We start from the raw sequence: 23,678 nt of genomic DNA, 5'->3' as shown, positions 1-23,678 counted from the left end.
TTCACACAGATTATGCAAACAATCCTTTCTAATAACACATAAAAATATATTCACGTTATGACAAAGAAAAATACATTTGCTCAAAATCTAAGTCTATGAAACAACAGAATTTTCAATATTTCCTTGTTTACAAAGGATTGAACAAGGACATTGCCAGGGTGTGCAGAAATGCAGTTAGAAAAGCAAAAGCTCAGCTCAAATTAAAATTGGCCAGAGACATCAAAAACTATAAGAAAGGGTTCTTTAGGTACGTAAACAACAAGCAGAAGGATAATATTGGCCCACTGTTAAACAGGAGAGGTGAATTAGTCACCACAACACTGATAAGGCAAAGGTTCTCAACACTTCCTTCACCTCTGTCTTTACCAGTGCTGTTGGGCCCCAGGACTTGGGAACAAAAATCCAGGTTGATGCAAACATGGACCCGCCATCAGTGAAGGAAGAGTTGGTATGTGAACTGTTACAGGACCTTGACCTCTGCAAATTGATGGGTCCCGACAATATCCACCCGAAGGTGTTAAGAGAGCTGGCTGATGTCATTGCAAGGCTGCTCTCCATAATCTTTGAGAAGCCTCTTTGGAGATTGGGGGATGTCCCAGAAGACTGGAAGAAGGTTAACGTTACCCCCATCTACAAAAAGGGCTTAAAGAAGGATCCAGGAAATTATAGATCTATCAGTCTTACTTCAGTCCCTGGGAAAGTTATGGAACAAATCCTCCTGGGGGCTATCACAAGTCAAATGAAGGACACAATTGGGAAAAGCCAGCATGGATTCACCAAGGGCAAATCATGCTTGACAAACCTGATCACCTTCTATGACAAAGTAACCTGCTCAGTTGATGTGAGGCGAGCAGTGGACATCGTCTACCTGGATTTCTTGAAGGCTTTCAATACGGTTCCCCAGAGCCGCCTCCTTGAAAACTGACAAGTGGTCCATGCTGTGGGTGGGGAACTGGCCTCACCCAGAGGGTGGTGGTAAATAGCTCTTTTTCGAACTGGCAACCTGTCACAAGTGGGGTCCCCCAGGGATCGATATTGGGCCCAACACTGTTTAATATCTTTCTAAGTGATCTGGATGATGGGATCAAGTGCACCCTGATGAAATTTGCAGATGATGCAAAACTGAGTGGGGAAGTAGACGCTTCGGAAGGGAAAGCCACTCGGCAGGAAGACCTGGATAAGCTGGAAGAGTGGGCTAACAAGAACCTTATGAAGTTCAACACAGACAAATATAAGGTCTTGCACCTGGGAATATATAATCCACGAGGGCAGCACAGGCTGGGATCTACCTGGCTGGGGAGCAGCTCTGTAGAAAGGGACCTTGGGGTCCTGGTGCACAACCAGCTCAGTATGAGTGAACAGTGTGCTGCAGTGGCAAAGCAAGCCAACAGGATGTTGGGTTGCATCAACAAGGGCATCACCAGCAGAAATGAAGAAGTCATTATCTCACTCTACTCAGCGCTTGTCAGGCCACACCTGGAATACTGTGTTCAGTTTTGGTACCCACTATACAAAAAAAGATGTGGACAGGCTGGAGAGGGTCCAGAGGAGGGTCACCAGGGTGATCAAAGGACTGGGAAGCCTGCCATACGAGGAAAGGCTGAGAGCACTGGGTTTGTTCAGCCTTGAGAAAAGAAGGCTTAGGGGTGACATCATCACCATGATTCAGTACTTAAAGGGTGGCTACAAAGAAGATGGAGACTCTCTTTTTACAAGGAGTCACATGGAAAAGATAAGGGATAATGGGAGCAAGTTACTCCTGAGGAGATTCCGATTGAACACAAGAGAAATTTTTTTCACAATGAGAATAATCAGCCATTGGAATGATCTCCCCAGGGAAGCGGTGGATTCCCCAACACTGGACACTTCTAAGATTCGGCTGGATGGGGTGCTGGGCCATCTTGTCTAGACCATGCTTTTGCCAAGAAAGGTTGGACCAGATGATTCTTGAGGTTCCTTCCAACCTGGTATTCTATGATGCTGTGATTTCCCTACAGTAGATTCATAGAACATACCATACCCATTCTCTCAAACAAAAGACAGAGAAAATGAAAGACTATGAAAAGTATGGGGCAAAACCCCCAAAACCTGGCAGTGTCTAAACTAGCAAATAAGCAAACAAATACAGCTTAATGGAATATACCCAGTCTCAAACTTTTTCTAGTCCCAATAGTCAAATAATAGCTTTATCTAGGGGAATAGCCATCATTGCTAATACTGCAAGAAGCCTCTGTTGGACACACTGCTTGCAGCCAAAACGAACACTCCTTCCCTACCATCTCTCAGCTTTGCTTGAAACGTTACGAGCAAGAGTCCTTCAGTGGGAGCCTTTTAAGGTACCACCTCTGGCCAGCACCCCTGACTAGGGAGAGCCTGAGCGAGAGCCAGGAGGGTGAAACATAGGCAAGAGCTGGAAAAGTCCTGGCGAGGAACCAACTCCAGAGACTGCCACAGCTTAAGGGCCAAAACACTGGAGGAGACTCCTGAAAGAGAGCTGTTCTTGAGCAAAGCAGTCTTCATTTCTGGTGATCATAGTGTTTTTTTTAAAAACTTAGTCAAAACTAATGAGCAAATAAGCTCTTTTATACTACAAGCAGAGAAGTATTTCTAACGATTGCATTTTCAGACCCAGCAAGGCAATCTTTTCCCTTGGTCCAATCCAGCCATTTAAGCTAAACTGCACAGCCTCGTGATCTTACAAAATCTTTCAACCATGATTTTTTGGGAGGAGAGCGCCCTATAGGCTCCACCAGGAACCATAAACAGGTGTTTTCAGAGGCAGAAGGAGTTATTTTTCACATCATGACTGCATTAACAAATATTGCAGAGAGTTTTCCTCCTTTATTAGATAATTTAATAGCCACCCCTAATAACTCCATCTGCAAAGATATAAAGCATTATCTTTAGTACAATGAGCTGATGGATTTAAAAAGCAATTAAATCAAGAGAAATATGATCAATCTGATCAATCTTACTCAAAAGGTACTAAAATACCAATTCAAATAAGCTGTTGTTTTTTTAAATAGATTTAGACATGCACAAATATACTGATAGCTAACACCACTACCAATCTCAGCAAATTGATGTAATTGATGTTCATCTCTAAAATTCACTGTAAGGCCTTAATCACAGGCTTTCTGATACCTTTGTTGCCCTTCTTGGTTAAGAGTTGGAACAACTTCATTAGTCTAAGTGAAGATTTTTTTAAAAGCATATTTTCAATTTTTTCTTTCCTTGTGCTTTCATTAAAGCAAGCTGAGAAGAACTTTTAAGATTACAATATGCTTTTACTAGAGAAATTTAACTTTAAATACACATACATAATATTCTTAAGGGTAGTGTAAATACCATCAAGCCAATTATGGTTTTGCAGTAATTAAATCTTCAGTCTGCAGCAAACTATGTAAAAAATGATCCTTGTTGAGAAATGTTGCGATGGATATTTTTTTATCAACACATATATGTATCCTGAAATCAGGAATAGGCACAGTTTAAAGAGCTCCTTCTGTACTCCACTGGCTCTCCAGACGGTGGTTCTATTTAAGGCAACACCTAAAATGCATTGTTCTGGGTTACTACAATAACTGGGACATAGTCTAACACAATTTAATGTACAATCATTATACAAATTGAGAACACGGGCATTTCCAGTTAAACTCTTTTTTGCCTTCTCTGAGCAGCTACAGCATCCTGAACTCCTATACTACTTATGGCTCAAAGCTACAATAATACAAGTAACGGCAACTGTTAAAGGTCACAATTTGACAGTGACCCATACCTTGTACTCTTGTCATAAGAATGTAACTACACAAAATAGTATTACTTCTACAAAGCATAAGAAATCTCAAAACCTGCCATCGTTCGTGAACATTCATACAAGTGTATGGGTTTTGTACGTTGGGTTGGGTTTTTTCTGTGAACAGGACTCTCTTACTCTGTAATCATATGTAGCATCTGGATTTTCATCACAGGCAATAACTTCTGGAGCCATCCAGTACGGAGTTCCAATAAAAGTGTTTCTCCTGCCAACTGTCCTGTCCAGCTGAGCACTCACACCAAAATCCACTGTGGATGGGAAAAGAGTAAAATAAAATAAGAGGGGGAAAAATAATGCAGTGATTACTTCTATAAGGTGATTTGGAAATAAAACCCCATGAATGTTCTATATGGGAGGACCATGCTGAGGAGAAATAATATGATGAATACTGAGGCAGCCGAGCCTTTGTGGTTCACATGCAACATGTTGGCTCACACGTGTCAAGGGACATGGCAGCATGCGACCACCTCTCCTGCACCTCTCACCGGCCTGCCTGTACAGAAGGGAGTGTACAGCTGCAAAAATACTGCCTGGGAGGCTGAGGAAAGGCTATTCCCTTCCCAAATGGTGAAGCCAAGCCCCTTTGTCTATTGAAAGGGAGCTGCTTCCCAAAGGTACCTCTTATGCTGTGGGAAAACCACATGTGTGAACACGTCTCCTTTTCAGCTGTCCACCTTTTCTGCTCTAAAATCAGACAGCAAAAATTTTTTATTGTTCAGTGAATTGCTCTCTGCTCTAACATACAGAGCAGATGTGTCGATAGGAGCAAAAGATGAGGATTATTCAAGAGGTGCCAACTTTGAGCACACGCACACATGGATTGCAAAAGGGATGCCCATTTCATTACAGGGCAATTACATTACAAGGGTGTTTTCTTCCCTTCAGTTCTCCCTGCTCACGACAACAGTGATACATGTCTTTCTATACCAGTAACTGCATCTGCCTTAGGAGGGCTGTGTCAGCTTCACTGCATCCATCATCTGAGCAACGCTGACAAACTGGTGTAGACGAGCTCGGTGGGAGCAACGGTTTGGGAGCTACTGTGCTCCACTTTGGACCAAAAGGAGGAAAGCTCTCCTGAGAGCTTCCTCCTCCAGCAGCTGGGACATCTTCCCATGCCTTGTGCTGCAGGAAGGTGTAATGCAAAACAGAAGGGATGTGGGCTGGGTGGGAGGGCTTCAGCATGGCTCTATATTTAACTGAAAAAAGGTGGCGAACGTAGTGTGATACACAGAAGGTTAAAGTGTGCGGTAACTGGAAGAGACGGATTAGAGAGAAGGAAGAAAAGTGCTTGTCCACTTGGAAGGGAGGGAAGAGGCCAGGGATGAGCATGGGTTTCAGCAGGCATGCCAGAGCTGGAACTACGTTTTGAACTTGATGCCACAGCTCCCTCAAGAGTGCTGTCCAGATTGTATTTTTGTGTCCAGAACCTGCACAGCAGGTGCTATTTTAATTAAAGCCAAATAAAAGAGTGACTCTCATCACTTCCCAAGTCCAGAATAAAGAGAATCAGAACCAACCCAAGTCATGCACGGCTTGGGGAGGGGGGCACAAAACGATCCCCTCACCGATTCTGGCATGAAAGCCAACATCTTCTAACAAAATGCATGCCATCCTCCCAAAGCAAGAAGAAATATGTGCAGAGCCTCGATTCACACAGGAGCAGTGACAGAGTACACATGCTACAGAGCATGTCACAGGGCTCTTAGAGGATAAAATCAGTTTGGGAACATAAGAAACAAAGGTTGAATGAATGAGGCAGTGGATGTGTGTGCCTACTTACCAAGTTTCACTTCTGCATTCTCAGTTAACAACACATTTTGTCCTTTGATATCCCTGTGAATCACATGGTGGGCATGAAGATGTGCCAACCCCTGCATTAAGAAGAGGAGAGGAAGGAGACGACATCAGAGCTAGGCTCTTGGCTTAACAACAGACTACCCATACCAGCACCCGCAAAGCCCATGGCACTGGGTCTCGGGCTCTTGCTTAGCGGCTGGGTGCAATGGGATCCGGGGGAGCCTTGTAGCAGCACACTGCCCGCACAGCTTTCCGTAACGGAGCAGAGACACAGGCCCCAGGTCACGCACACGCTGCACCTAAATACAGCCCAACATCTGTACTGTGCAAACACCTCTCAGCTGTCATGTGAAGAAAGTTCAGTTCCCAGAAAGTCTCTATGCAATGACACTGCAAATGACAACAGCATCAATGTACATCACTGACACCTGACACACACAGGGTCACAAAGAATTTAGTCCGGGGAAGGGGGCTGGAGGGAGAAAAAAGGCAGCATCAGCATGCAGACATGTACGCCCGAGAAGGCGGTGGGAGGGTGACGGACTTGTAGTTATATTTGAGGGCAAGAGAAGACTGACAACAAACAAAAGCTCTGCTGCAAAGCTGCAGTTCTCTAGCCTCCATTAATATGAAGCCAGATAATTGTTCCTCAGGAAAAAAAAAATGCAAAAAAACTCCAACCATGAGCATTACACTTTCCAAAGGAAACAAAACGTCCTGGCATACGGTGCTTTTTGTTGAGACAGCACCTGGATGCATGCCCCAAAGCATTAGCCATGTGGAGGGAGGGCTGAGGAAGACATATGTTGCATTTTACTCTCTAATGTAATTGGGAGAACAACAGGCAACCCTCTTAGCAACTGCCTGTATTTTGGTTTCTCCTCAGATCTCTGCTCGGAAAATTGCAGTCTCCAGTGGGATCGTCTTGCCTGTTCGTGTTGCCCTCATAGGCTTTTAATGTTTTATGAAAAATAAAGAAATAGAACCTTTACAGCTGCAAGAGGTTAAGAGAGTAGTCGTTGCTGTAGAGAAATATTTCCTAACACATGTTCTTCATTAAATGATCATTTACCAGTTTGCCTACATAACCATTGGGCTATTTTCTTTTTTTAAAACAGTTAATGAGCGTGACCAAAAAAAACACAGTCCACAGCTCCTCCCCGCACATGTCACAAGCGAATCAAGTGAATGGCTGATGTCCCCGAGACCCTTTGCTGGCTGCTAACGCTAAGTGTGGTCTTATTTTTCACAGGAATGAAGACTTTTCCACGGCTTCACACCGGATACTTTTTAAAGCTTTCTGCTATGCCGACCCAGCCAGAGAGATAATCGTCTGTTTTCTCTAGAGTACCATCTAACCTTACTGAAAAAACACATTTAGGTTTGCGAAGGGCAGGGAGGAGGCAGAGGGGCACAAGCCCCTCCAACCACACAGGGATCCACAGGGTCGACCCTCACCTGTGTCTCCACCTGCACCAATCTTTGGCACTTTAGCTCATTTTAACTTTCTGTTACACAACCTCTCTCCCCCGTCTCTGACAAACTCAGTGTCAAATCAGGTTTTGCAATGTCTCATAGCAATGTGAGTTTAGCATTCCTTTTTTCCAGATATTCCAGTTCCTGCTAGCAAGCAATTAAGGCTCCTTTTGCAAATCTCTCACAGGAGTGAGAAAATAGCTTTCACCTCATTCTTTTCTGAGGTAAATAATTTTTTCCTCTTCTTGGCAAATGTGACTACCTTACTGAAGGAGAACCTAGGATGAATCCAACATAGCATGCATCCAATAGCATCCAAGGTGACACAGTTCTCAAATTAAGCATAAGATCAGTCCTGCAGAAGTTAGCTTTCCTCATATTAAAGCATGCTATCCATTTGATTTGAAATACAACCATCAGTAGGTATTCAACTTTTCTTCTCTCTCGTAAACAACTTAAAACGTGCCAGCCCAAACGCCAGCAGCCGGACTCTCTCCTAGCATTTCGAGTTAGAGCAAGAGACCAGAATTGTACGTCTCCCTCCCCATCTTAAAAATCGCCAAAGCCGAGCAAATGTGTAACACAGACAACAGGAACATTGATTTATGCAAGAGCCAGTGATGGTTTCCTTTAACATAAAGCCCTTCAGAACTTCATTTATGATGAGGTAATTGAACAAACATACTGTGTAGTGGTACGGGTAGGAGGCAATTTGTTATACAAAGAAGCACGAGGAAAACCATACCAGATTTACTTAGCACAGCAAACAAATGCCAATTCAAAAAGCCCTTAAACTGTACCAACTGGAAATTAAATACGAAGAGTAATTAATTAAAGCTTCAGTTTTAGAAAAACTGGTAAGTGGCATCCCTTTTCCCGAGAAACTTTTGCAGCGCCGTCTGCCAGCACTCAACAGCGCACAACCACATACGATGGAGCTGCTTGCTGTAGACAGACTGCGGGAATATTGAATGTGCGAGCACATCACAGCACAGAAGTCCTGAATGGCGGCCTGAGCCAACAACTCCTTTCCTCCACAGACTTGAATAGGAGCAGAGAAAGACGGCTGCAAGCACATTTGGAAAAGTCCACTCTGCACCCTATGTTGTTACGACACTCTTACAACCTCAGGCTTCTCAACTACAGTGTCTTATGGGCACTGTTTCACAGCTTCTACAATAGGTAAGGTCACTGATTCTTCCGCTGGCTTCTCATGACTGAAAATTGCTATTTTCTGCAAGGCTGCTGTGACAATACAGTACAACTCACACCAAGTTAAATGATGTGGAGCAGACATCTATCTGCTCCTACGCACTCTCCAAGCGATGACATGGCTAACAGAATTGATCAGAAACAGCTTCGTGCAGAACCTCAAGCCAGGCTACATCCCTGTAAGACTGTTTCTGTGTTTTCAAGCGGAGCAGACTATTTTCCTTACCCGGAGAATCTCTCTGGAGATATATGCTATCCAGTCTTCTTTCAGAGTATTCCCTTTCGTGTTCTTCACAAGGTCTGTGATAGAGCCTGCTCCACAAAACTCCATAACAAGCTGCAAAACAAATATCAACATGCAACCAACATCAAACGCAGTTCCCAGATGTCTAGCAAAGTAAAATAATCAGGTTGCAGCACTGATTTGGGAAACCCTTGCAAACCACTGAATATAATGTATATTACATCTCTGCCTGGAAAATGGATTCAAGCCAAGTATCTCCAATGTGTGTTAGACATATATGGAATATGTCGCACATTAGTTACCACATTTTCAAGGACTGATTTAATCACTGTAATTTAATGCTGGGAATCTGGATTTGCTCAGCTATGCAAAATGCATTAGCAGCAACAGGAGTAAGAGCACATCCAATGCTGAAGGAATCAAACTGATCACACCATTGCAACACATCTTACCCTTGAGCTCCCATTTATTTATGGAAGAACATGCATTGATGTCTGTACCCTGCTATTTCAAACCCAAACTTCAATCCTCTATAGGATGTAGATGAGGTGGGATGAGAAATGTAATGGGTACAATTCTCAAGTGCAGCTTTCTTTTTTCAGGCACATATTCTTACTGCTCAGCTCATCAGTCCTGTTCCCATGAAACATGTTACTATCCATCTGGGAACTGGGGAAAAAAACCGTTAGTTAAAGAGCAAATCCATTGCTAATAGCAAATCTTGGTTCAGCCATCCTCTTAAGGATGCACGGTTAGCCTATGTGATTCACTTATCTATCTGTTCCGACAAGCACAAAATTCTATTAGTTTGTCTTTCCGTAATGTGATATTTCAGTCATCCTCAAACTATATCCAAAAGGGAAAGACTTATGAACATGCTTGAGAAATATCTGCTTACCCACAGTTGGTCGTCATGTCCTGGAGGACTTTTCTTAATGAAAGCACCATAATAAGTTGCAATATTTCTATGATGAGAATATTTCTTTAGCATATTAATCTCCAGTTTGATTTCTTCTTCTTCGTCCTTCGGAAAAAAAACCATAAACATATGTTTAATACACCACGTGCATTATTTATTTCCTCTTCTCTTTCACACAAGCAGATTTTTAAAAAGCTGAATTTATACCAGCATCATGGTCAGTAAACACATCCTATGTTAATACCATCAAAATCCTATTTATTGAGATGGTCTAAACCAGACCTTTACTTTCCTAAGCTTTCAGTAGTGTAAAAAAGCAAATGAAGGATGCACTGGACTTCATCCAATGATGGAGCAGGACAGGATCTGTTTAAAAACCCTATACTTGTAATACCTTAAGCAAATGCATAGCTAGCAGGCTTTTATTCTATGTAACCCAGAGAACTAGAAAACCGGAAAAATCTGTGAATTTACAATAAAGGCGTATTATTTTCATCCTCCTCATTTTTTCCCCTTTAATTTTGAAAATTGCAACCAGTTCTATTTAAATACCAGACAGCGGCTCAGCGCAGTCAGCTACCGAAGCAGGCCATCCAAGGTGGGTCCCCCCCCCCGGTGGGGGCCACAGGGTCCCAACCTTGCTGCCAGCACAGGGCTGGTGCAGGAAAGCAGAGGTGGAGATCAAGAATTCCCCTCATTGCGCGGACAAAGCGTTCGCCTCGTGCACAAGTTTCCTCCTCCTCCTCCATCTGCCTCCACAGAGGAAGAGCAAGTGCATCAGGAAGAGAGGGCTGGGAGCCCGGGCGGTAAACAGGATGCTGGGACACAAAGGCAGAGGAAGGATTTCCCCTGGTTCCTCCCGCCTCAGCGAGGTGCCAAGGAGAGAGCAGTTCAGGTGAAGGGAGGTCATCCCTTCAAAGAGCTGAAACGGGTAATGCTACGCAACCACTCCTTAAAAACACCCACAGTCCATTTTTGAAGTGACAGCAGGATGCGTGGAAGGATCCACGCACGGTTTGAGGTGATGCCTGAGCAGGTGGCCAGCAGATACAGAAGAAGAAGGAGCAGACACCATCCCACCGCCAGCTCTCTCACCACACCGAGACAGCAGGAGCCTTCATCTAGCACCTCTCAAGGCAATGAGTGAAGAGGCAGCTGGTGTACCCCTTTAGGCACAATTTTTATTCGCTCCACAATTTTCTAGACCTAGATATCCAGGGGGAAAATGCCTACCTTAAACTGATTCCAGGAAGAAACCAAAACCTCTGTTCCCTAGGGTGGCTGGCTGATGGAAATGGTAGCACGTATTTTGATTATCTTGTAATGCCAAAGCTGATTACATGAGAAAATTTTAAGCCTTAAACTTCCTTGCAATTTGTACCGCGCTAGCAATCAAGTATCTTATTCATGACATATGCAGATGTTAATACTAAGTACATGTTAACTATTTATACACACTGGTACACATGGCTTTAGCAAAAGAAACCATCCTATACTACAAAGCAAACAACTATTTCAAATACACTAATAGAGGGATGCAGTGCTTACTCATAAATTATGACGAGAGAAATCCCAAAATGCACCGGGGATAAACTATCCCTAAATCTTCTCATGACGCATCTTTAAAGTAAAATACTGTGTATTTCTGGAACACTGAACAAAATAGTAAAATAATCTTGTAAATCAAAGTTCCCAGTGAACAGCAGCCCTGGGAGAAAGCATTATCAGAACAGCTTTTTGAGCCAAAAGTTAACTGGGTGCTTCCTCTACTGCTTCTGTTGTCCTTGCTGTTGTGTGATTTTTTTAGTTATTTAGACCATATGCAAAAAAAAAAAAAAAAAGAAGTAAAACAAATACATGTGTATAATAGAAACTACCACACTGAACTTTGAATTTAGGCAAAAAACCTGTAACGGGAGCTCTGTTAAACTTAATGGGTTTGGACTTAATCGCTGATAGGTTAATATGTATAACTGGATTAATCTGCTACTTTGTACTGACTTTTTACATTAAAACTATTTCCTACCCTCAGCACATGAACACAATAGCTTTTACAATACAATGGGCAGGATGTCCTAAAGGTTGTTCGTGTTTATCTATTGCAACAACAGCCAAAATGACAATGCTTAGACGGGATCTATTTCTGCAAAATAAAATAATAAAAAAAAAAAAAAACCAAAGAACAAACAACAACAAAAAAGGCACACACAGACCCAGCAGACCGCAGGCAGTTACTGCTCTTTCAGTTTTTCCTTGCGGCTGTGTCAAGGCACCTGCTCAATAGCCAGCAACAACCTTAACTAAGGCTAATAATGGTCCTAAACTTCTATTTCAGCTGTCATTGAGCATTTGTCCACAACACAAATAGCATCTCACCTACAGTACAATCCAGTCCAAATTCCAGTCTACAAAAATAAATGGATTCAGTAATTCTTGCCAGGCTTTGGAGGACTCCACTTACTTAGCGTGGATCGATAACTCCCTGGCACTGAATCCCAAAGACTTTGTGGCGACAGGAACTATCATGAGGATTAATCAGCATGGACAAGGCTGCAGTACCACTGTGGTACAGCAATTGGTGTAAAATTAAAAAAAAAAAAAAAAAAAAAAAAAATTAAAAAAAAAGGTGACGAGACCAAAATTGTTCTGTTCCAGATTCAGGAACATTTTTTTCCAGGGTACAATTGATTTCATCCCAATGTGGACATCTAAAAGAGGCCAAACAATGTGCGCCCTACCGGTGTTTACTTCTCCCCACTAACTACAAAAGGAGGATGAGGTCATTAGCCAAGATCCAGACACCAATCTTGCAGATGTCTCGCATCAGAGTGAGATGAATCCCACCCAAAAACCTCACCGGATAGGACCGTTTCCGCACAGGTCTCTTTATGGACACACGTGCCGCAGGGAGGGCAGGCTGCTGCCTGCAACAGGGATCCTCCTGTGCAGAGGGAGGTGTTTCAGCAGCCGTCCCGGGATTGGGATGCGTGAGCCGGCCTCAGGGACAGAAGGTCCCTCACCTCCTCCCAACAGCACACGCGCTGCACCACCACCACCACCACTAACAGTCCCTCCATTTGCAGAGATGCCAGGATCACAAAGGGGGAAAATTAAAGCCGATTGAGGCGAGGGACTGTCATTCTCATGAAGGAATACAAAAGTACATCCTTTTTTCTTGGAGAAGAGAGGCAGCTGGTGAGCACTTCCTAGTGATTTTATGCAGCTGGCATCAATTACCACTTTAAGTCATTATCTGTGGATACAAACTCCCATTGAAACCTTCTTTGTCTGGCCTGTGATGGGGCTGGTGTAAGTGTTTTATACTTACACATTTGCTGTCTGTTTGTGACAGCATGTCTGATTACTAGTAATTTTTGCAGTAAGCTATACTTTTGCAAGTCTCACGTGGTTAAATCGAGCTTGGAGCAGCTTTCCTCTCCCTTTCCGTGCGTTTCCCTTCAGAGATTAAACAGACACGTCAGCATCTCCAGGGATTTCTAAATGCAACGCTGTTTTATCAAAACGACTTTGCCTGCAAGGTTAAAAACTGCATACGACACCCGCACAGAAATCCACCTATGTATACTAAGATACTTTCTAACCATTTGAATTAGCACATTAAAAATAAACCCAGGCATGTTACCTCCCAGCATGCCACCTAGCGGCATCTGAACAGCTTGCCTATGGCTGTAGCACAACATCTCCACACCGCTTGCTCTTCCATTCATCACTGCACGCTAAATATCAGATTATTTTTTTTGCATGTAGATGGCAAACCAATGACTTGTTACATTCATTACATCACCACTTACAAAACTGAGATGATTTAACTATCTGAGTGATTTAAGTGTCTGACCATGGTTGCCACTGGAGTAACAACTCCCAGTCAAATAAAAGCTACTAGAGCAAACCCATGTAAGGAATATTCATCTGGACAGCTCAATTATTCCATTTCAGGATGTTTTCCAAAGGTAACCCCCCCTGCATCATTTTTGCAAGAAAATCTCACTTATGTATACAAATTCTTAGAAGATGAGGAATTCAGAAGCGCTTTCCTGGGCATCGTGGTAGGGAGGGAGAAGAAGGGAACTAGAGCTCTGGAAGTGCCAGAAGCAGGGAGGACAACCAAAGGAAAAGAAAAATCACTTCACAGCTGCCCTGTTTTTATATGTTTCCCTAAACATTGTTGTCTAGGTGCCTCAGAAGACCAAGCAAAACAGGCCTGACCTGCCCCTGCACTGCAACTGGTACGAGACCCCTATGAGAAATCTGTCTCTGAAACAGACTTGGGGAAGTAAAGGGGGAATAACACTGTTTTCCAAGCTCTATAGCACAAGGAAATTATTTCAGGACCTAAATTTTTAAAAAAACAAACAAACAAAAAAAACAACCAACACTTAAGGTAAAGCGAGGAAGTATCCCAGGCCATGTAAGTGGTGACTTTCCATCCATAGACCTACGGGTGGAAGAGCTGCCTGACCACTGCTCTTTGCTAGCTGCTGCTTCTGCCCTCCCAAGGGATGGTACGGGTCAGGGAGGAGAAACTCAGGACAATTTCAGAAGATTTTATTTACCCTGGTAGTACGATGAGGGGAAATGTGAATGAGGAAACATGGCCAAGCAAGGATAAAGCAAGACAATGTTCTGTGATGAAGGTAAGAGCAAGTTTACCTATCCCACCAGATGATTTATATGCTGCCCTAAATCAGTTTGCAGAGGAATACAGATCAATCCTGTCAGTAACTTTCCTTTTTGATTTAAGAAATGAGACAGTGACAAATCTCAGCTCTCCCCGCACAAATAGCATCCAGTCATTTTAAGCTACAACCAAGTGTTTTAAGAATTAACACCACTCCCCAACAGTGGAAAGCCGAACACGCAGGCAACGGGGGATGGGGAAAGGGAAGCCTCCAAGTCTCCTTTCCTTTGCTATCCCAATGCTGGTCATGAAACTCTGCCTGCCTACACGCAGGGAGCTGCACTGCCTGGAGAATGGCAGCTGGCAACGCTCTGCCTGGGGTTTCAGAGTAAGCTGAGTTGCTGAGAGTCACGACCTCCAGCGGTAGATTTGTGAGATATGGGAATCTTTAAATCTCGGGAGACTTGGGATCTGTGTGGAGAGGCCGGCAGCAGCCTCAACCCGGTGCTGAGAGGGGAAAGGGATCCCTAACCCACGGACACCCAGAGTGTTTTGCCTTCAGAGGCACCAGAACCACAGTGACTTGGCCCTTCTTTCACTGTCTCCCCCCAACAGGCAAGTTGAAGAAAAACAGGAGAGGACCAGAAGAAATCCAGTTTATTTTCCTTTCCGCTTCCTCTCACTTTTCATTTCTGCTCTCCATCCACATTAAAAAAAAAAAAAAAAAGGTCAAGTGCAAGCGAAAATCCTCCTCGATAAACCATGACACCAACTTTTGCAAACCACCATTCTGTTTGTGTGTCACATCCTCCCTCCTCCCTGCACCCCAGACCTGGCTGGCATCCATTCGGAGCTGAATCTGTCCAGGACAGGGAAAGTCTGAATAGTGCCTAGCACAATAGGTGACCTTTTCTGGTGCTGGAATCCATAATATACACACTCGTTAATAAAGTTCTCACACACAAGGGAGATGTTTTGGCGAGAAGAGTTGCGGCAGTATTGCATGCAGCACAGTATTTGAACTGGGAGCTGTGGTGCTGCCTCCAAGCTGGGAAGGAGACTGTAATTTTGGGAGGAACCTAACCACAAGAGCAATGAGACTCCAAGTGCCGGGTAAGTCCCTGCCACCGCCTGCCAAGGTAGGAAGTTTGTATAAAGCAGAGCAGCTTGCAGTGTGGGGAGAGAGAACGGGGAGAAACATGGTCTTCTCCAACGCCACAACAGAGTGTCGGAATTGGGAATACAATACTAAAATAGTTTTTAAAAGAAAATACCAAACATAGGCTTCTTGGGAGAGAAAGCCTAAACTGTTTAAAATAAAAGACTTTAATCAAGACGTGCCATAAACATTTAACAAGTCCACATACAGTCCCTCCTAAATCTTAACATACAAGAGCCTCCAACTTTCTTATTACATCCTGTCCTTCTTGAGAGTCTTTTACGGAGCCTTTGAGCTTTGTTACCCTCAAGCTAAAGACCTCATGTAAGTTTCTCTTCTGTCTCTCTCCTCCACCATTCACTGTGCCTCTCCCACTTCAAGTGCAAGGTCTCTCTTTCACAGACCCTTTACCCACAGACTCTTCCCACCTTGGCATCAGCACCTTCATTTCCCTGCACCGTCCTTCAAGTCCTTCCCAAACACGTGCGCGTGTTCAAAGGCCTGCGGACTCTTCACCCTTATAAAAAAAGCAGCCGTCACGCCCCGCACTCAGTGACACTGAAGGAGCACTAGACATCCAGCAAGCAGCGGCATGGGTGGTGAGCATCACCCCGCCATCGCTGTGAGGTTACCTCTCAGACTTGACCCCTTGTCCACACATGCAGCCCATGCAGAGAAAGCCCTTCACAGGCTTTACCATTTGGGAGCTTTCTGGAGCCCATTTTGTCACTGAGAGCTGCCCACCAGCCTCCGAGCTGCTTCCGTTGTCAGCACAGAGCCACGCTGCCAGAAGCATCAAACCAGCAACACAGCTCAGGCAGAGCGATCGCAGAAGACAGCTGCAATGCTTTTTCAAGGGTCAAAAAAATCTTATTTTTGTGAGAACTGGCTGGCAGAACAGGGCTGTCCTTATGACCACGTTTGGTTACCTTCGGTGGCAAGATTTCATCAAGCAGGTTAGGAACACACTTTGCAATGCAAAACAGAGGCTGCTTTGTCTCCCCTTGGCACAACACCCTCTCTACTGCATGCTAAAGACACCATCTGAACCAAGAGAGAAAATCAGCCAAATTGTTTGCAACAGTGCCATCACTGAGGCTGCAGCCATAAAGCAACAATTAAGTTAACCAGACAAAAAAAGCATGAGGGAGGGTTAGCTCTTAAGCAGGGTCCCAGCACTCCCCAAAGGAGCCTGTGTAGCAGCATTGTGCAGGCACAGGAGACGGAATCACGTGCAGGCAGGAAGGAGCCAAAAACCACGTGAAGACAATACTTGTCTGTTGTCTCCCCCCAAACCACCTCCTCTGCCAATCACTCCGACAACAATATTTTCTTTCTTGCTTGATGTGCCTTGATGGTCACTGAATGAGCTGTACTGAAGGCACACAGAGTGCACCTCTGCTGACCTCCCCCAGTAAAACCCCAGACTTTTCTGAAGACAACCAAGAGAGAAATCTCCTGAGGGCAAATCCCTTCAACCATTTCCAAGGCTAGTGCCTCAGTCCTGGTCATGATTACTTAAAATTTTGAGTTTCCTGCTCAGACTGCATGTTTATCCCATGTATACAATTCAACTGTCCATCTTCATCAAGCCTAAATTATTTACAAGTTATGCAACAAGCTAGCCTGGTAATGACATCTTCAGAGCTCTCATAAAAGAGAGAAAACCTATAATGACATGAAGACACTGATTCCCTTACAGGACAGATTTGTTCAGTATACAGCCTCACACCCACACTGCCCAACAAGTCCTGCAGATGAACAGGGAAGAGGGATTTACTAACACCCCTCGTTAATTTTGTACACTGAATGAAACTCAAATGCTAAAAACCAAACAAAACACTCCAACAGTTTGCGATCACAAACCCAAAAGCTGTCCTCATGCGCACCCGGACAGGAACAGAACAAAGGAGAGGAAAGAAAAGTAATCCCACTCTGGCGTTCCTCAGGGCTGTTTCACATAGGATCCTTTATTAAAAGAAAGATGGGGCTGGGAAAGTAGTTGGCAAAAGAAATTCAGAAGCTCCATCACATGCTGCCATTTCTTCACCTAACGATGATGGAGGGCTTGGCACTGCTTGGTACGTAATATTATTTAGGCTAAAAGCACACAGATTTGTGAAGTAGAGGGAACACACTGGCAATGGTACCCCAAAATCAACCGTTTGTTAAAAAATAAAATATTTAAAAATACAGGGCAGCATGAACAAGCACCACCTTTATTGCCAGCAGTGAGCAGCTGGCAGCCACAGAGCAAGTACCTCGCACTTCAGTCCCCCTGGTAACCTTCACCCCTCTATGGGACGAGTCCCACCTCAGGTGGACGGACCTGTCTCCTTACAGGCACTTTTCCCCTCCACGCTAAATTGCAGGCACTCAGGGCAGCTACGCTCCAGGCTTCAGCACAACCATACGTGCCTAAAATTAGACAGAATGAATCCAGGCTTTGGTCATTGGTAGCACAGATGAACAGCCGCTGGAAGACTCTAAGTTTTATTACCGGCTTTGGCTTTTGCACCCAAATCAACTGGTAGGTGGAAGAAGAACTTTGTAACACATTGCTAATCCCTCAGCTGTCCACATTCCCTAAGTCTTCTAAGCTTTAATTAAGCAAACCCTTCTCATTAAAATGTTGCAAGTAGTGCAATTTTTCCTTCCAAATATTTAAAACTCTGTCTGCAACACTAACAAAGCCCTGCATTTTGTCAGAAAATGAGTCCTAAGAAAAGCCCTGAAAACAAAATTACTGCATTTTCTTTTCAGCCCACCAATCCACTTCCATAAAGTGACATACTTCACTTAGCCCATTACTACGAAGAAATAGATTTTAATGCTTCTTTTCTAAAGTGGTGTACCTCTGAGGTACACCTACCAGATGAAATGGCATCTAACAGCCAGCCATCACATCCCCAAACATCAAAGGTAATACGTTGGCTTAGGAGGTAATACCCATGTTTAATGCCCGTTGTACATGCTGCCAATAACCTATGCTCTGTTTTACACCCACAAAAGGAAAACTTCAAATTTTGGGCTATGCTGCAGCCTCCAAAAAACTCCTTGTAAGCAAGGACTAGTATGAGATCATGATCTGATTTATTCGACACAAGGTTTCTTTTGTGAAGCAGCCAAAATATGTAAATTACCCAGGAATAAAAGGAATCGTCCGATCTGTACATGTGTCTTACAAACACGACTGAATGACACAGTGCGAGTGCGCAAGTCCTTACAAGTTTTAATTTCAGGTAATCTTTGCCTAAAGGTTGAACACTTTAGCTCCTCTGGTCCAATATTAGTCACCGCTCAACCCCTGCCGGTAATCCGCAGCCTTCTCCCCTGCCTTACGCAAAGAAACTACTGCAAACGCAGAACGGCAGGCGCGGACAGGGAGGACCCAGGAGGTGTAAAGGCCCATTCCTCTCACCAGACGAGGGCCAGAAGGGATCACAAAGAAAGCGGCAACACCAGCCCACCACCATGTGTTTGAGAAACAGGCTGAATGTACACTGTCTGCACAGATCATGGGTGGCTGGGGTGAGGAGAAGGGAAGAGATCTGAGCAAGCCCTACAGGCTTGTCAAATTCCATTTTCAATTTTAAAGATACCCCAGAAAAAACCTTTGGTTTCTTTCACCAATACTGCAAGCAAAGACGCCTTCAAAAGCTGGCAGAAGCAAGCTTGCTCCTCCTCCCTTTGCCACCATCTCCACCTTCTCTTCCTTCTCTCTCAGTTTGGTGAGAACTGCTCCTCCCAGCAGCGACAGAGCAGAGGATTAACATCAGGTCGGTAACTGTGAAGACAGTCAGCCCTACGCACACCCACAGAAATACCCTGTCCAAGCCCTCAAACCACCTGCGTCTTCCTAGGGAGGAACGGGCTCCTTCCGCAAAGGGCAAACCCAGGCCTGTGACTGATGCCAGACGAGAGAGACTCGGGGTTTCTGCTCCTCCGTGCTCTTCTGCAGCATTCCTAAAACCTATAACCCAAGAGCAGCTTTGCGGGTAAAAAAGCACCACCAAGCTCAGCTACTCGGTGGGAACAAAAAGAAAAGAAGTAACTGGAAATATGTGGGCCAAGAGCAGCTTTGTTCTCTTCAACTTGCTTGTTCACGTAAGGATGAGATCCACACTTATAACCCTAAGGGTTTTCAAAGCAGAAAGGAATACAGATATTACATTTTACCTCTAAAATACACTTGCGCTCAGAAATACAGCTCTTTTTTAAAAAGGAAATCCATTACAGAATGATTTACAACTGACTGACAAGATGATGATGATGACTCTGTAATTATCAGGTCCAATCACTCAAATTACAATTTACCAGCAGACACACAAACTACTGGATTCACAGCTAACATTTTCTTCAGCACACACAAGGTCCTTACTAAAACAAGAGAGGAGACAGACAAGCTCTATCAGTAACAGATAAATGTGGCTGCTGACGAGAGGAATTCAGGGACGTCTGTGAGGGGCAAATTTCCCTTCGTGTTTGTGCCAAACCCTTCTGGAGGACAGTTGACAACCAGGGCTGCAACCGAAAGGCTTTTCCTTTGTATTCATACAGGAACAGCTGTTAGACAGGTACAAAGGTACGGCCACATCTGGGCACGCGTGATAAGTGAGTTCTTTATAAAATTGGTTGCTGAGGTTTTGATTTTCTTTGGTAGATTAATGCTGACTTATGCACGGCATTTGAAATCGCCCTGCGCTGCCAAAGCTCTATAAAGGCTGTGCACTTTGGTGTACAAGTAAGTGCATTTGGCGTCACGCCACTATGTACAAAATCATTTTCATGCAGCTGCCAGCAGAAGGGAACTATATTCTTGGACCAGATGTTTTTGTTGTCGGCGCTGCCAAGCACGCCTGGAAAACTCACAGCTGAGTGGTGCTGCAAGAGTGAATTAACAATGAACAGAGCCACAAGATGCTCGTGTCCATCTATCAGATGGGGCATCGTGGCCCCCCTCTCCCTTCCTCGCCCTCTCCGAGCAAGGAAGCTGCCAATAGCCAGCTAATTATTTACCTGCCTGAGAAAAGTCCTTCTGCCTCCATTAGGATAAATAAATGCAGCAAACGCTTGCACAAAGTATTACACCCCAGCTGCATTTACCCTTAGCTGGGCAGGCGACAAAGAGACCACGATTAACAGCCAAGAAAATAGGAACTGAGAAAGTATAAGTGGTCCTAATACTGCAGTACAGGTTTGTGTTTGCTGCTGGACTGTGAATGGGGCTTGCATTTATTAAATGGCATTTCACCTCCAAAAGTCAGAGCCGCTAGGCATCTCACTCTCCAGTTTAAAAACAAACAACTCGGATCCCAGCACAAGTCTCTCACTTCTGAGCTGAAACCCTGAGAGCCCTGGCTGGAGTTTGGGGACAGGAGTCCACTTCCCAACCCCAACGCCGGCTCTGGGTGAGGCTCAGCTGCTCTTCGCCCTGCTGCCCCTGCGCTGCAAAGCAGGGGCTGCTGCCAGCCCCGAACCTGCCGGCCTGCCCTTGCCTTTCACCGCTGCACCACGACTAGCAGAGGGGACCCGCGGGGGCTACAGGGACAGAAATAATAAATCATCAGACAGCTGCTTAAAACTCTGGATGTGTATGTGCAGCAGGCAGAAAGAGGTCCGAACAGGAACAAGGGAGCCAGGCACCAACAGCCAGGTGCTGATAAGCAGAAAATGAGGTTTACTTGATCCAAAACTCTCCCTTGACAGGCCCACCCTAAATCAACCACGTGTAAGAGAAACCTGAGAGGCCAGACCACCTCACCCAGAAAGAAAAAACCCTACACCAGGCAGGGAAGAGGAGGAAGCACACCCGCTGCCTCCCCATCCAGGCTGCAGCCCTCCCCGGGGCGGCGAAGGGCCATTAATGCCGATCCTTCAGGTTTGTGGTGAGGGGGTCACTGCTTTGTTTTATTCCGCTCACTGGGTGTCACACGTTTCCCCAGCCTCCAGTAGCCACCACATCTCCTGTGCCAAATGTGGCCCCAGCCCTGCCAGCTACGCTCACCTCTAACGCCTGGAGCAGTGTTTTCCTTAAGGATAAATTCAAAAGTTATGTGTGTTTAAAAAAACCAGACAGTGCCTCTTGTCCCAATAAATAAATTGTCTCCTTCTCAGGGACTTTTCCCTTAAAAGAGAAGTAATGCTATCACTACAGGGTCCCAGGGAAAGATGATTCACGAGCAGGAAAAGACCTGTAATTCTGTGCTTGGGGTACTCACTCCAACAGATACTACAACTTTTTACTATGCTAGTCCTGTAACATGACAAAGTGACAGTCTGGAAAAAATCTTCCCTTAATCACACCAATTTGAAACCAAACAAAGAGCAACTAGCCCAGCCGAAGCATGGGGGGCACGTTTACATCAGAAGGAGGAAACCTGGATTGTTTGAAGAACTTCAAAATTCAGGAAGATACGCTTTAAGGCACCAGATTTGCTCAGAGCGGAGCTGTGTGACAATGAAGCCATGCATAAAGAGACAGGCTGTAGCAACCCTGCCAGCTCCAGCTCCACCACCAAGGCAAGGATCTGCCGGTGGGTTTGGAAACGTTACCAAGCAGCATGGAAGCAGCAGAAATCCCACACGCAGCAAATCGGACCTCTCCAATAGCTGGAAAGAGGCAGCTAAGTGAAAGACCATGTGCTGTGGAGGTCAGCTTCTGCCAGACTACAGGCATCTGAACAAAGCCCGTCACAGCTGGAGGCTCCTCTCCTGCGGTTTCCTGCAGCCTCGTCCCTCCAAACGGGCGCATGGAGAAATCCCAAAGCCCAGTCAAAAAGGAAAGCCTCACAGAAATTGTTGGTTAAATTGGTTAAGCTTGTCTTTGCTGGTTTACTAACAAATGACACTCTGCTAGGAAAAGCCTTTAGCTGTGCTCTGGCTGGCATGAATTAAAAAGCAAGGGGCGGGGGGTACAGAATAGGAAAAGGAAGAATAGGGAGGCTATTATAAAGATAGCAAAACATAATTTAAAAAGAAAAAAAAGGAAGTTCTAAGGTTGTGGGTGCCTTTTTTTTTAAACTCCCCAAATCAGCTCCATCTGTAGTCTCCAAGCATCAGGGGGTTTCTGCCAAAGTGATCAGTAGCAAAGAGCTAGCATTTGTCTTTGAATCACAGCCATTATGTGCTCCAGCATTCCCACACCACGAAGAGAAATCGGAGGCACTCGCAATTCTCCCTGGGCTAACGCCGAGCCGCTGATCCAAAGCACAAGGGATGACGGCAGTGCATGTGCGCCGCTGCATATAAAGGCAAGGCATGGTGGAAAAAAAAGGACATTGCCGCTTTTCATGACCTATAAAACTTCCTCACTGAAAGCAGGCCTGGCTGAGGGCAACTCTCCAACTCCTTGGCAAACCTCTTCAAAGCAAGACTCCCAGCTAAGGTTGTCTTTCATACAATACAGCCTTTATTCCCTCACGCCTTTGGTTCGTGAGTAGACACTTCTCCCCAGGAGCCGTTAACGCGTACAGCCGTGCAACGGCCACAACCCAGTTTTGGCCACCTCTCCGCAGCACCGACACTGCGGTGCTGGCCTGGAGAGCAGGCACGCACCCGCGCACACCAACAACCTGCACATCCTGGCCTCTTCCCTTCGAGGAAGTGCAGGACACCCCAAAACCCTTTAGCTGCTGTTAGCTGCCCACCAGCCCTACTCGCTCCACACCTGGAGGGCTGGGTAAGGCCCTGTTTTACCATTCATCTTGTAAAGATGATTAAAACAGAAGGTTAAAAAGGAAAGGAAAAAAAAAATTGATGAAACAAGTTCTCTGAATTGAAGATGCAAAAAAACTGCTGACCACCAAGTAAGCTCCTACTAGCATAACCCAAAGATCTCTGATATGTTGCTGTGCATCAGGTTTCAGGAGAAACTTCTGGCTCTTGACATCACATGGAAGGTAAGCGGGCTTCCCACTCTGAAGCCCTCTAGTGATGGCCAAAAGCACAGCAGTCACACAAGTATTCGCTTTGAGTGCAACCAGGCGGAAAAATTTAGGCAAACCCTTGCCCGAGAGATCATTGCTCATCAGCCACGCCAGGTCAAGATGGCCACGTCTCAAGAGCACGTAACAGCTCGTGGAGCCACGCTAAGCAGAGCGTTTGGACTGTTTATCCAAACTCTAAGTAGCTATTTGTTCCCCAAAAGGATGATGAATATGTTTATTTTGTGAACAATCGTGGATTAGACTCCTAACATAAAACAGGCATCAAACCATCATGAGTTGTTCTTAAGTAAGACCCAGGAAAAAAACTGTGGAAAATTCACAAGAATGTAGGCTTGATAGTAAATGTCTTTTTTTTCCTAATCTCAAACACTGAAATCCAACTTTTTTATCTATATTGTGCCTTAGCAATAGGCACAATTTCTGCTGTCCACTGAATATACAGCTCCTGAATACTTCAGTTTGC

The 23,678-nt window shown here is 44.8% G+C and overlaps 1 protein-coding gene across 11 annotated transcripts in view; it reads right to left on the bottom strand.

Moving 5' to 3' along the window:
- Positions 1-23,678, bottom strand: part of MAP4K4 (mitogen-activated protein kinase kinase kinase kinase 4) — a 168,233-nt gene that overhangs the window by 52,986 nt on the left and 91,569 nt on the right. For all 11 annotated transcript variants that reach the window (XM_075738316.1, XM_075738356.1, XM_075738309.1 and 8 more), the window contains exons 4-7: positions 9,448-9,573; positions 8,532-8,642; positions 5,601-5,691; positions 3,935-4,065 (exon numbers count right to left, since the gene is read on the bottom strand). In XM_075738316.1, the coding sequence (XP_075594431.1) occupies positions 3,935-4,065; positions 5,601-5,691; positions 8,532-8,642; positions 9,448-9,573 (459 nt within the window). The remainder of the gene's footprint in view (positions 1-3,934; positions 4,066-5,600; positions 5,692-8,531; positions 8,643-9,447; positions 9,574-23,678) is intronic.

This window comes from Balearica regulorum, chromosome 1 (genome assembly GCF_011004875.1).
Source record: "Balearica regulorum gibbericeps isolate bBalReg1 chromosome 1, bBalReg1.pri, whole genome shotgun sequence".
NCBI lineage: Eukaryota > Metazoa > Chordata > Aves > Gruiformes > Gruidae > Balearica > Balearica regulorum.
The sequence above is the reverse complement of the archived record's forward strand: the minus strand, read 5'-3'. Positions and strand labels throughout refer to the sequence as shown.